This window comes from Bos indicus, chromosome 22 (genome assembly GCF_029378745.1).
Source record: "Bos indicus isolate NIAB-ARS_2022 breed Sahiwal x Tharparkar chromosome 22, NIAB-ARS_B.indTharparkar_mat_pri_1.0, whole genome shotgun sequence".
Taxonomy (NCBI): domain Eukaryota; kingdom Metazoa; phylum Chordata; class Mammalia; order Artiodactyla; family Bovidae; genus Bos; species Bos indicus.
This window is the reverse complement of record NC_091781.1, coordinates 17,379,965-17,394,240: the sequence shown is the minus strand read 5'-3', so window position 1 is coordinate 17,394,240 and position 14,276 is coordinate 17,379,965. Positions and strand designations below refer to the sequence as shown.

The 14,276-nt window shown below is 48.0% G+C and overlaps 1 protein-coding gene and 1 long non-coding RNA gene across 9 annotated transcripts in view; one reads left to right on the top strand and one right to left on the bottom strand.

The window, feature by feature from the left end:
- Positions 1 to 14,276, bottom strand: part of SRGAP3 (SLIT-ROBO Rho GTPase activating protein 3) — a 246,082-nt gene that overhangs the window by 75,358 nt on the left and 156,448 nt on the right. For all 8 annotated transcript variants that reach the window (XR_011562967.1, XM_070776281.1, XM_070776282.1 and 5 more), the window contains exon 4: positions 7,992 to 8,054. Coding sequence is in view for 7 of the 8 variants with exons in the window: in XM_070776281.1 (XP_070632382.1) it covers positions 7,992 to 8,054 (63 nt within the window). In the remaining variant the exon portion in view is untranslated. The remainder of the gene's footprint in view (positions 1 to 7,991; positions 8,055 to 14,276) is intronic.
- On the top strand, positions 489 to 12,515 carry LOC139178588 (uncharacterized). The gene is made up of 5 exons (XR_011562968.1): positions 489 to 627; positions 3,826 to 3,937; positions 5,455 to 5,587; positions 7,594 to 7,718; positions 11,988 to 12,515. It is a non-coding gene; the product is annotated as an uncharacterized lncRNA (long non-coding RNA).

Sequence of the window (14,276 nt, the reverse complement as noted above, 5' to 3'; positions counted from 1 at the left end):
CTTACAGGTAGGAGAACACCAGGTGCTTGTCTGAAAACCAGCCAACGGAGCCACTTTCTTCTCCTCCCCGAGCTTCTCTCCCTCAGCAGACATCTGCTGTTTTTCTCTGTCGAGGATCAGCCAGTCCTCCTCCTTCTGGAATGGCTTCCTGATTTTCTTTGAGGAAATCCCCCAAATTCCCTTCCACCGTTCTCAGCCCATGTGGTTCAAGGGAAACCGACACCACCCTCCAATCCTTGCATGTGGGCAGGAGACCCAGGCCTGACCTGTCAGTAAACATGATGTTAATCCGGCTGCAGTGATGGGACCCCCAGCCTGGCCAGTTAGAAACAGCCCTTGGGCTCTGCTGGAGACAAGGGGAAGGCAGTGTTTGCTGTCCACTAGGGGGCGCTGAGCTGATAGGAAGTGAGCCTGTAGGGGGCGGGGATGGCGGGGGATGGACGTGGGCCAACTTTATCTCCACAGGAGAGAAGCCTCCTGTAGAGAAAAACAACATCAAATGAGGGAGGGGATGGTGGAAGGAAGGAAAGAAGGAAGGGAGAGAGAAAGAGAGACAGAAAAGAAGAAAAAGGGAGGGAGGGAATAAGATAAAAATGGAGAAGATGTCGTTCTGCTGCTTTTGCTCTGGTGAGTATATTGGCGGCTGGGGGCAGGGGGAGGGCAGCTGCACTTCCAATAATTAAGTATTTATTGAACAATTTATTATGTGCAGGCACTGTATACCAGGTGCTGCAAATTCTACTGTGTGGAAGACAGATAGGGTCTCTGCGCTTAGATTACACACTCTGCTGGGGAGAAAGACAATGCAATTAGTGGGTCAGCCTCCGAGATTCAGTAAGTTGCCATTTTTACATGTCAGATTGTCCTGGCTTTCTGTCTCTTGCTCCTGAATGAGTCCCAAAAGGTGGACTTCCTTCCGCACTAGATTTCCCACTACCCAGATCACCCCTGGCCTCTACTGGCCAGACTTAGTGTCTGACTCACACTGACTGGCTGAACAGGGGCTACTCATCTCGGGTCCTGGCTTCCTGCTCCTGTGCCTCCCTCTCCACCCAGGAAAGTCCACTGTCATTCAGCTCCAATCCAAGACCATCTCTTCTCCGCTCACACCGTGTCCATATCCCTGCTGACACCTGTCACATGGCGAAGCCATGACCCATCCTCTGGACACATGGATCATCAGTAAACGTCAGCTGTGTGAAGGAATGTCTCCATGGGAGAGCTGAGAGGGGTAGGGAGGTTGTCTAGAGGGAAACCTTATTGCCCTCATTCTTCTAAGGACCACTGCCAGCCCTAGATGACACTGGGCACACGCCTGGCCAGCAGGCTGTGACAGGCTGGCAGGGCCTGCCATGCCCTGGTCTCCCTCCCAGGGCGGCATGAAGAGACAAGCCTGAGAGGAACCTCAGAGTTCCTCTAGCTTCCTGTCTTCATCCTGCAGATGTGGAATCGAGGACCAAAGCCCAGCTAACTTGCACTGCATCAGGGTTTCCCAAAGTGTGCAATGGGAACAACTTACTTGTGTTAGAGAAGTGATTTCAGGTGTTACAGACATGTTATTAACTCTTTTCAGTTCTCTTGGAATCCTTCTGATTATATTAGGGGGAAAAACTCAGCTCAGTGCTCTCATATCTAATGCCTGCCTTGGAGGCAGCACCAAGAATTAATATTGGAAGGGACAGTTAGGGAGTTTGGGATGGACATGTACACACTGCTGTATTTAAGATGGATAACCAACGAGGACCTATTGAATAGCACAAGGAACTCTGCTCAGTGTTATGTGGCAGCCTGGATGGGAGGGGAGTTTGAGGAAGAAGAATGGATACATGTTTAGGTATGGTTGAGTCCCTTTGTTGTTCATCTGAAACTATCTCAACATTTGCTGATCACTATACTACAATATAAAATAAAGTTTTTTAAAAAGAATTAATATTATTTTTTCTCCGTTTAGCTAATGGAAACTTTCTTTTATGCCAGTTTGTTTTCACTCACTAATGTGAAGTGTCATTTCCTTCCAAAATATATATGTGTGTGTGTATGTGTGTGTGTGCATGTGCTCGGCACTCAGTCGTGTCCAATGCTTTGAGGTCCCATGGACTATAGCCTGCCAGGCTTCTCTGTCCATGGAATTTTCCAGGCAAGAATACTGGAGCAGGTGGCCACTTTTTTAATATACGTGTGTTTATATAAATAGTTGAATGTATTTATGTAAGCAACTTCTGCGGGTGGACTTGGAGCAGGCCCTGCCACGCCCCGACTGGGTGGCCTTGGGCTGGCTACCTGGCCTTTCTGTGCCTCACACTGCTTGTCTCTAAAATGGGTGGTAACAGCACCACCTACCTCAAAAGTGAACTGGGCATGAAAGAATTAAGACACTGGGCGTTGAGACCCATTTCTGGCATGTGATAAGCTCCATGTAAGAGTGGAGGCTCTAAGCACTAATGAAATGAAACAATCTCCAAAACATAACAATAATAGCAAGGTGCACAGCAAGCTGCACAAGGCCCAGCTGGTGCCCCTGTGCAGGATCCGTGTGTCCATGTACCTTGGTGATGAATTACATCTCTCTCCAAGGAGTCACCCGCTGAACTAGAAACTAATAACTGGGCATGTATGGGAGGAGGGGGAGAGGCAGGTAACAGGAGACACACTTATCACTTGGTACCTTTTTGTACTGTTTAACTATCAGGGATTTTTTCCATTGTGCATGCATTATCTATCTCTAACTTTAAATATTCAACAATTCTTTACAAATGGTCTCTCTGGCTCGAGTATGAAGGATGGGAGGATGGGAGATGGGAGACCAATCAGGAGGTGGCTGAACTTTTTTAGGCAAAATATTCTCTGAGCTCGAGCTAGCCTAGTGGAGCTGTAGGCAGGAGGAGAGAGGGAAGGAAAAATGAAAAATATTTATGCTTCACTTTCATAAACACACAATGATTTAACACTGATATTTGCCAGGCACTGTGCTATGCTCTATGCCACTCACTCATGGAATCCAGAGGATGAGGTGGTGAATCCCCATATTCTAGGGGGCTGAGACCCAAAGGGTTTGACAAGTTACAGGGCCTGGAACCCAGATCCATTTGGTTCTAAAAACCTGTATTCTTTTCAGTACACATGACTGCTTCTCCATAAATTAATTACAACAGGGAGAGGTGTTTTTTTTTTTTTTAAAGACTTGATTCAAAGAAAACTGTTAAGTAAATGGCACAGAGCCCAATGGCATGATGAAAGCACGGTGCTTATATTTCAGTGATGACAGATGTCAATCCAGAAAGATACACAGTGAAGCTGGCAGGGAGCTGCGGCCAGAACCCAGGTTGCAGGATCCCGTCTCAAGCTCTCTGTACTATTGCATCCCTGAGAATGGTCATCGATAGGGAGACAGGGAGATGCCACTGCAAAAATTTATCTGAGGGCCCAGAATTGATTTCACACGCCTAAGCCCAGTGCAAATCAAATCGAAGATGGAGTAAGTAAAAGGTGGAGCCCATCTGTTACTCCAGTGTCCACCTGTCACCAGCAGTGGGCTCGTATGGATGCTCCTCAGGTCCCTCCACATCGCCCTGAACCAAGTCTCAGGGCCCCGCTAGCCATGCTGGGCTGGGAAGGCAGACCCAGCAGCCCTGCCTTGGGGAGCCTCAAGCAGAGCTCCTGAGCCCGGAGGAGGGGCCAGGTGACAGATGCTACAATGTTTGTTAGTGCAAAGCACAACAGGTGCATTTTGTGATGTAGAACTATTGAAAATCTGAACATATTTTTAGCTGAACAACAAAAACAGAATGTGTTGTTTCTGTTTTGTTTTGGCTTTGTTTCTTCCAGGACTGGCACACTGGCCCACATTCTCGACCTCTGCCCTTCTTTCCTCCCAGGCCAATACACGATGAACAAGAGCCATATTGCGCCAGGCTGATGGGAGTCTAGGGGAAAAGAGGTGAGGTGTGACGCGGGGTGTGCATGTGTGTGTGTGCGTGCGCCCTGGCATGTTTTAGAAAGAAGGGCACCTCAAGGTGATGAGGACTAGGCAGAAGGAAGCCTTGTCAAGTGAATGAATGAACCAATGAACAAATGAACTAACAAAATGCCCAGCCCTGCAGTCTTCTCGGTGTCCTTCCTGATCCCAGATGGGGACAAGTCTTGTCCCTAAAGTGGGAGATGAGCAACCTTAAGCATTCATTTCTATCATCATTATGCCCTTACCACCTCTTCTATAAAACATTACAAGAAAAAACATGGGATTCCTGGACAATCCTTTCTCAACATCATTTCCTTTTTAGTCCCTGTGGTCATGACTCAGGCTGGGGGAGGAGGGAACATCTAAAGGCTTGCAAAATCAGGCATGGTAACCAGAAAGAAATCCCCAATAACAAAGCGTGGAACTGGGGTCCAGAGTGCCCCCAGTAGCGGGGTGCTTCGGTAGATTGTTTACGAAGATGGCCACAGCAGTGGCTCGATGGCCTCAGGGAGATCACTTTGCATTGGCACTTCAGAAGCAGTTTGCATCTCCACCCTACAACTGTGGACTTGGCTGTGTGACTTGATTTGGGCAATGAGCTGTCAGCACATGTGACACAAAGGCTTGAAACCCCACTGGTGTTTTCCCATTTGGAGCTCTTTTTTTTTTTTTTTTTTTGATTGGTCAGGAAATTTTAGCTATATCACTGGCTCCAGTGGAACCCAGCCCAAATCACTAACCCACAGAATCATGAACAAATAAAATAGTTGTCATTTTCAGACACTGAGTTTTGACATAATTTGTTACACAGTCATTGATAACTGATACAGCCTTAAGCAAGGCTTTATTTCTTTGTGCCTCAGTTTCCTTATCTGTAAAATGTGTGTTAATTAAATGATACATATAAAGTATCTAAAAGTGTGAAATACATTCTGGCCATGGTTGTTATTACTATCCTTGTTTTGATGATAAGGAAAAAGGATGATATTTGACTTGGCTGAGCTGGGAGGTCGTGCAGCAGAAATTCAAACCCACCTCCCCCTGTAATGTTTGCTCTGCTACGATCATATGTTGTCTCCCCTACTGAGAATTCCTTTTCTCTTCCTCTCTACCTGTCTGCTTTGCTAATTCCTACCATCTAAAGGCACTGGGCTCAGAACTCACCCTGGATTTCAGTAAGCCTCCGGGAGCCAGCCCTTCACCTTCTGAATCCTCAGTGAGTCTCTCATGAATGCCCACACTCCCCCGTCATTACCTCACTCAGCCAATCTGTCCCGACTGCCTTCTAGGTGGCAGCACCACCCTAGGGGACAGCGGTGGGGACACTACAGAGAACCTGGAGCCACCGCCGGGGACCCCCAGTCCAGGCGCCCTCCCTCCGAGTCCACATATCCAGCCCACGCTAGGCTCTGACCAGTTCACAAGTTTACTCTCATCTTCCCGGGCAGGTTCTAAATTCCTTGCAGACAAAACCAGTTTCTTTCATTTATTCACAGATCCCTCCTTCCATCCCTGGGAATAACAGGGATGTACAAGACACTTCAAAGACCAGCTCTTGAAATGTTCACAGCCTGCTGCTCTTCCTCCTGTGGTGCTAAGACCATAGAAGGCAGTCCCAAATATCTGAATGTAAGTGAATTTCTGGTCAACGATAGAAAACGCAGTACAGACAACAAATGACCTGATGGGGGTGGGGGTGCTGCGGGCACTGCCAGGGTCTCACTTTTCTGCAGCAAGTGGCAAAAGGAGAGAGTGGGGAGGGGCTGCCCCTTCCTTCCCCCTCAGTTCTGAGGCCATCGAGAGGCCGCTGGGAGATGGGAAGAGGGACCAACCTGCCCACCTGGCCTGTTTGTCTAATACCAAGGGCATGCACTCCTGTCCAGAGACCCTGCCCCACGGCCAGCAGGGACACACGTGTGTAGGCACCAGCATCACCCTCTTGGTCCCTAACAACTGCCTGCCCGATCCAGCCCACAAACTGGAGAAAGCTTCTATTGCCAACCTGAGTTTCACTGAGAGCTGAAGAAAGACACAACAGCCAGGTGCGATCTGAGGCTTTGGGCCTCAAGTGTAGCGCTTCTCACCAAAATCTGACTCCAGGGAGTGTATATGCCAACTGAACAGACAGGGCAGAGAACTTCAGGATAACACAAGGAGTTTTTTAAAGCAGCCGCAGGAATTTGAGGCCCAGAGGTGACGGCTTTCTTAAGGTGGTGGAGCTCGGTCTAGGTTTGCAAACTGAGTATGACACAAGTAAGTGTAAGAGGACAGAGGGAATAACAGGGGTGAAGGAGCCAAGGTGGGGGGATTTGGGGGTGAACAGAGAGCCCCCAGGAGGGGCGCCCAGCTGAAGCCCAGAGGAAAGCTTCAAGATCTGAGTGGGAGCAGCCAGGATCCCAAATACAGACCCAGGTGCTGGAATACCATGGAGGTGAAGTGCCTGAGAAACAGGAAAAGGTCCTGGATGGAGAACAAACCCTCTGCAGAGAAACATTTCATCTGGTTTCCGGTCTCGCCCCATTGTCACCATGCTCCCCCGCCGCAGGAACGCACAGCCTGCCTCACCCTCACATGCTCCAGGGAGCTGGAGACAGAGTGTGAGATAACTGTGGGCTCCAACACGCTGTGCCTCTGGGCTCTCTTTCCTCCTGGTGTTCTTCACATGTCTTCCCTTTCGTTCTCTAATAAGCAGGCATTATTACTTCTGCCTATCAGCTGGATCTGAAGCCAGGTGTCTGGCTCCAGAGTCTGTGCTATAAACCATGAGGTGATTCTCCCCCACAATCCCAGCTGCCTCAAAGTCAAGTTATGTTTTCTCCATCAGCAGTGCCTCTTTTCGCCCGAAGCAATGATCTAATTAAAAACTGTCAGGGTTCAAATTTTTCTCCTTAACTTGGAATCATAGAAATATGTGTTTCAACATTGGTAGACCAACCACTAGGAAGTCTCACCCCCATTTTTCTGATTGGGAGACTGAGGCCCAGAAGAGGAAATGCCTGGCCCAAAGTCTCATAGCTGGTTGGAGTCTGAGGCAGGACTTCCTATCTGAAGTCCAGGCTCTTGGGCAAAGGCTCTTAGCCCCTGAGGGGTCCACCAGCTACTAATCACACAGGATGTGGACTGAGAAAGATAACAATATCAACGAGAGGGGCCTTCTCACAGCCTGCTCTTGGTCCTCTCATACCAGGGATTTTCAAATATAATTTTAGCCTCAGAATCCTCCCCTTTTAATGAGACACTTGATAAGTAATCTCCACATACTTAAAACATAACAATTTGATTCCAGCCTGGTGGCCTTAGGGGTGGAAGTCCTGTGGTTCTGTCTGCTGGGCCTCCCGACCCCTGGGGCTGTCCCTGGGGCTCTCACTCCTCCCCAAGGAAGCCCATGGCTCCTCAAAGCACAGGCTGTAACTGCCAGCACCACTAACCAGTGTGCTTGTGTTCCCCATTGCCTTACCTTCTTGGATTCTAACACCCATCCCAAACCCAGTTAGATCTCAAGCCCAAGCAGGCAGCAAGGTTAGTTCTGGGCCAAATTGTGCACATTCTGAAATTATTACCCTGAGATGGCAAGGCATGCTTATCAACCCCACCCCGGCCTCATGTGACCCTTCAAATAGTGCTCCATTTTGCAGATGAGAATACTGAGACCCAGATGAGCTCCACGCACCACAGTCAGTAAGAAGTGGGCCTCAGCTTCTTCCTGTCCTACCTCAGCCTGGCTCTCCCCACCGCAGCTTGGCATCTTCTGCTTTGAAAGGTAACATGTTCTCATGGCTGGCATATAATCTGAATCTCTGTGAACTTTTACAAACTAAATGTGCCCAGGGCCCCTCCCCAGATATTCTGAAACAGAAGCTGGGGCTGTGAGCCATTTTATCCCACCCTGATAATCCTGCTGTCACTCGAGCAAAGGACAGAGCAAAAGGGCCCAGGGTTACCCCAGACCATTGGTCAGCTTCCCTCCAGTGCTGGGCATGGAAGCAAAGGGGGCTCAATCCCAAACAGTAGCAGAACCCAGGGTGAGACTTACTGTGTAGAGCTCGTTGGTGACCTTCAGTAGCTCCTCATGCATCTGCAGGCCGATCTCCTTGCTCTGTAATGTGGAAGAACAAATGTCAAAGGGGCAGAAGGGTGCTGGCTGCACTGACCAACTTCCTTTTCAACACAGAAAGGGCAGCAATGCTTGGGGTCACGTGAGAAGGGGTACAGAAATCCACATAAACCTCACTGACCCAAATCTGAATTCTTCAACTTATCTCCATGAAACAAATCCACAGAGAGAGATTCCTTACAACAGGAATTCCTGGACCATGTAAGCTGGGGAACTCTATATATCACCTCCCTACCTTGGTGATTCACAGGGACATCATACTAAAAATTCTGAGGAGCCCCACAGCCAATCAACCTGTTCATCTTTCTGTAATCCTGGGTATCCTAAGCTGATGTGGTCAGAATGTGTGACCTAGCTCAGCATTCCTTAACATCTCATGAGACTGGAGTTCCAAAGAACCCGGTTTAACAAATAATTATCTAGCCTTTCAATTCAGTGAACAGCCCAAGTAAACAGAGAGTCCACTGGAGCATGAGGCAGGGCATATGGGTTCTAGCCTGGCTGCATCACTGTCTGGCCCATGGCCTTGGAACTGAAGTTATTGAATCTATAAAATATATATATATATAAACTTTAAAAAGTTGCTTGAACAAAATGAGACAGGTTTTCTTACTGCAGAACTTTTCAGAGGCTTTCATCCCCTCATGTGCATGGACTTTCTAAGGCGGGGGGCATATAGCATATAGCATATAGTAGTTGACCTCAACCCAAACCACAAGGTGACATGTATATTTAATACATTGAGGGACACAAGTCAAAGAACAATGAACAAATAATTTCCAGGTCCTCTCCAGCCTGAAGAGTCCAGGATTCTGTTATTTTGTGTATTATTATTATTATTATTACAGTCAGCCAAGTATTCTGCATCCAAGGATTCAACCAACTGTGAATTTAAAATATTTGAAAAAAATAATCTAGAGAGTTCCAAAAAGCAAAGCTTCGATTTGCTTTGTGCTGCCAGCTATTTACACATAATTCTATTCACACAGAATTCATAACTATTAACATGGTATTTACATTGTACTAGGTATTATAAGTAATCTAGAGATGATTTAAAGTATATGATTTAGAGAATGTACATCTTTATATGCAGATACTATGCCATTTTATACAAGGATCTAGCGCATCTTTGGATTTTGGTATCCACTTGGTTGGAGGGGGAGGTGGCAGTGTTGATGGTCCTGGAACTAAACTCCCCATATTGCTGGATGACTGCACTGTCATTATTATTTGAGGGGAGAGAAACTGCTCTCCCTGTTTTCCCAGGTCATCGTGTGAAACTTCCATATTGACAAAGGCAGCTCTGCCCCTTGACAGCAGAGCCCTCCTGTCCTTTCTCTCAGCTCCCTTGGCCTCCAGCATGGTCAGCAACTGACTTGCAGAGACCAGCCTTCCTCTAGTTCCTGCACAGATCAGAGCCCTGGACTCTGGGATCGCTAGGAAGATTCAGCACCAGACACGCCTTCCTAGGCTCTGTTTCAGGCCCATCTCATTCCCCTCAGCTTCTAGGCCTGGCAGGGCCAAGAATCACCTCTCCAAAGGCAGCCCTTACAGGTGTCAGATTTCCTAACAGAGAACAGGAGCTCTGGGGCAATTCCAGAGATCTGTTTAGACCTCCCTCCAGCTCTGCTGACTAAAGCAAGGGGACCCAATGCAGAAGCTCAGGACTATCTCAGCAGAATTTTCTGTGTAGAGCTCCCAGGGAACCTTCTGTCACATCATGGGCATCTACAGAGGTACCCAACAAGCCGTTTCCATCTCCTTCCACTCTCCCTGAGTCTCAGCAGCTGCCTCAGTTTCTCCTGCAGCCCCTCCCCCTGACGTTTGCTTCAGACTCTCTGACACCCCTCAGTGACCTCCTCTTGGTCTGGCCAACGTCTCTAACACCCAAGACTTCGTTTCTTATGTATTTATTTTTATGATATAACTTTTTTGCTAGGTAACAAGTGCATGTGGTTAAAGAAACTCTAACAGCCAGCAAAAAGTGAAAAGTAGGTCTCCTGAGTTCCCAGAACCCCACTCAGAAGCACTTGCTATTAAAGGTTTCTTCTGGTGCCTTCTAGAAACAGTCTATGAATATACACACATACAGCTGGATAGCATATGTTCTTTTTTTAATATAAATGAAAGTAATCTACACAAGCCTTTGCATCTTGCTTTTTTCCACCAAACAATGTATCTGACAGATTTTTTTTCCTTGACAGGCCATGTAGCTCTTGCATTCTCCTTTTCTATTAATAATAGCGCTTGGGGTTCCATACACCAGATATGTCATAACTAATTAACCAGCCGGTTGTTTCCAGTCTCTTAATATTCCAAACAAGGATGCAGTGAACATCTCTGCACTCTGTCACTGTGCACATGGGCAGGGACCCTTGTCAGATAAATTTCTTGAAGCAGCTCTATTGGGAAGAGTCTGGCCTTCTCAGCTCTGCCCCAGCCAGCTTTCCATGCACTGCTGACTTCAGCTCCCACTTCTCGGTGATTGGCAGCCATGTCATCACCTCCATGGCCCTCTCTTGGGCTCTGTCTGCATAACCCCAAAGACCCTATCTTCAGCTGTTGCAAAACAATGTAATTTGGATGACCCCCTCATCACATCAAATTCAAATTATCCAAAAGAAAATGTGTGATGTTTCCTCCATCTCCTCAGGTTCAGTCAATGGGATAATATCTTCCCAGACATGGCAACTGGAAATTCGGAGCTATTTTTGACACTTTAAAAAAATTCCTCCATCCTCAATCCAACTTGTCACCGCATCCTACCGTCAAACTGCCCAGTACTTTGTTCTCTGCAGCAGACAATGCTGACTCCCTCCCCAGCATCCAATCTTGCCTTTCCTGCTTCCTAACAGAGCCATGAATCTGGCTCTGTGTTCATCTCTCCAGCCAAGTTCTTTCAAGGACATAGCCTACCCCATCCCGACTCAAGATGGTGCATTCTGTATGTGTTGTTAGTCCAGGGGTGAGTATGTGACAACTGCATGGAAGAGGACTGAGAAGGTTGAGGGGAAGGTTTCAGCTCTTCTACTGAGTGGTAGCAAAAGTGCCTGGAGTCTCAGTGGCTATCAGCAGACCTCTTAGGACCAGGAGAGGAAGCAGCTTCGGGTGGCAGAATGAAAACCTAAATCCTAATGACCTCCCAAGAAACTGGTTGAACTGAATCCACAAGCTATCTCCTGCAGAACTTCTACTTTTGTGGCTTTACTAGTTAAGTTATTTAAAAGCTGGATTTTCTGTCACTTGCAGCCCAAAGCAACCCACATTTTCCACCCCCAGTCCCGGAGCAAGCAATGGCATCACTGCAGGGCCCAGATTCCTGAAGCTGCCCCTCAACAAAGTCCTGACTCTAGCCCCCCATTCCTCATGCCCATCCCAGTGTCATTTCCTAGAAGGGTATTTTACTGTGTTCCTCCAAAACTGCCTCACTGCCTACAGGATCGAGACCCAGCTCTTTAGCTTGACTTTAAAGGCTCTATGTGACTAGCACAGGGTGGTGTGCTTGTGTGCTAAGTTGCTTCAGTCATGTCTGACTCTTTGTGACCCCGTGGATCGTAGCCTGCCAGGCTCCTCTGTCCATGGGATCTCCCAGACAAGAATACTGGACTGGGTTGCCATGACCTACTCCAGGGGATCGTCCCAACCCGGGGATCAAACTTGCATCTCCTGCACTGGCAGGCAGGTCCTTTACCATTAATGCCATCTGGGAAGCCTAGTTACTAGGTGGAGAGGGCTCAAATTCAGAGCCAGAGAGATGGAGATTGGAGATAGGATGTTAAAAACCATTTAACCTCTCAGCACCTCTGCTTCCTCGCCTGTAAAAGGAGTGCCTGTTACTGTCCTTCTTTGCACTTACAATGGGAAGCATAGTGATCTACTTGTTTATGCATTTGTCACTTTTTTCTCCATTTGAAGGTAAACTCCATGGGGTCAAAGAGACTTTCTCCCTGGTGATAGATGCTCAGAGCCCCTCGTTGCTGGGACCACTGGCAGCAGACAACCCCCAGCTGAGAGCATGCTTCAGTGATGGCATCAGAGGGCATGGAGACAAACCCTCCAAAGACTGACGCCTCATCCAAAGATATGGGGCGAAGAAACCAGTCTCTCCTGTCTCAACCTGGACAGCTTTAAAGGGTCATTCTATCTTTAGAACTCCTTGTAGGGCTGGCTAAGACCTTGAGTAAAGACTGCCTGCATCACACTTGACTTCACTCTGCTCCCCTTCTCCACCCTCCCTAGGGGTGGATCCCAAGTATCTCCCTGTTAAATTTATCTGCTGTTAAATTTAGGCCTCAGAGTCAGTTTCCCAGTCCCCAGCTTGCAGTGTCTCACTTTCCCACTCTTCCTGCGATGCCACAGAGCCTGTCACCCAGTGGGTGCTCATTAAATACGCTTGCTGAGTGAACCTATGAATGAACCCAGTGATGATTCCACTAAGCCTTACTCTCCTTATGCATAAACATGGAACGATGCCATGGTGTCATGAAGCCCTTGTGAGGCTGGAAAGAAGTGGCAGCACTGGTGTCATACCAGACACAGGAGAAGAGCTTGGGCAGTCATGTTACAGCCTGAATCAATACCTACTGGATGCCAGGGGCAATATGAAGAGGTTGCCCAGGAAAGGGAATTCATAATTGAATTTTTTATCAACTCTTCCCAGTTTGGTGGGATCAAGGGTCAAGAACCAAAATAGCATGATGTGGAAAAGGCTTCAAAAGAGTGAAAGAGGTGATATGGGATGAGGGGATAAAGAGGCTGGAGGGACCACCTCACCTTGCATGGGTGGCCAGAGACGGCATTCTAGGCAAAGGCCACAGCCTGAGCAAAGCCATGTTCCCCAGGAACAGGGGAAAGTATGGTTTGAAAAGACAGAAGCATAACAACAGAAGAACAGAAGACATGCCTCCATGATCACAGAGGCTGACAAAGTGCATCTGGGAGCCTCCGAAGGTCTGCAAGCAGGAGTGTCTGATGGGCAGTCTGTGCTCTTTCAAGAAGATGAAGCTGTGGGTAGATGGAGGGTGGACTGGATGGAGGCAGTAAGTTTCCAGAGGGAAACTGCCTGAGTCTCTGCTCTCTCCCCATCAGCACCAGCCTGGGGGGGACTGCCACAGTGAGTGCTCAGCCAATAGTTACTGAACTGTGAAGGACTAAAGGCACTTTAGTTTTTATGGTTGGGTTTTGTTGGGAAAGGAAATAATCTCAACTACAGTTCCAGAAACTACTGAATGAGGAACCCAAACCAAACATTCCATCATGAACGGGAGGCCAAATCCCTGATCATCCCCGGCAAACATCACGCCCAGCCCTTGGGGACCCCAGGGGCAGTGTATTCACACTCTCTGTCCACATTTCTCGCATGACTTTCATGCCTATAGAGGCTGGGGTAGTGCGTTGCTTCCTTCATGCACAGGAAGTATGCAGACTGTAAAATATATTGGGCCAACGCAGGTTCAACCACAGCAGCCCTGGTTCCTTGCAGTGGGAAGGACAGAGCCCTGTCTCTTTGACCCCAAAGTCTATAAAATCAGGTGGCAGGTGGCCCCAGCCCTGCCTCTTTTTTTGCCCATGGCAAAGGACAGTTAAACTTCCCTTAGGACCAGATAACTCTGAAGGAGGTTGGGGAGCTGTCCTGGGCTTAATTATAAGATGCTTAGCAGCCTTCCTGGCCTCTAATTTCTAGATGCCATAAGCACCCTCTACCCCAATCCCAAACTGCAACAACAGAAATTATCTCCAGACATTGCCAAACGTTCCCTGGGGGACAAAATCACCCTGGGTAGAACCGCTGCCCAAGGGCTCCAAGTGGCAGCCTCTCTAGCCTACAAATGTATTTTATTTGGCCATTCAGAGTGTTCAAAAAATCTGACTCTTCCCAGCATTTAAAAATAAAAAATTCTCCTTACATGTCCAGATTTTCAGCTTCTCTTGCAAAACTAAAAGATCCAGAGAGGCTGAGCTCCCCCAATTGGAAAACGGGGGCCCCTCTGGATGGGTTGTGCTCTCCGGTTGGCCACAGAATCTCCATTCATTTGTCCATTTGAGTTTATGACCCAGAAACCAGTGGGGTCTCCCTGGGGTGGCTGTCTGTATCCTCCTGGTGCTCATCCAGACAGCCATCCCAGAGCTGCCGAATCTGAACCTGTGAGAGGATCTTTACATAAGTGCCCTTCTCGTGTCCCCACCTCTGAGAGCTGCCGAAGA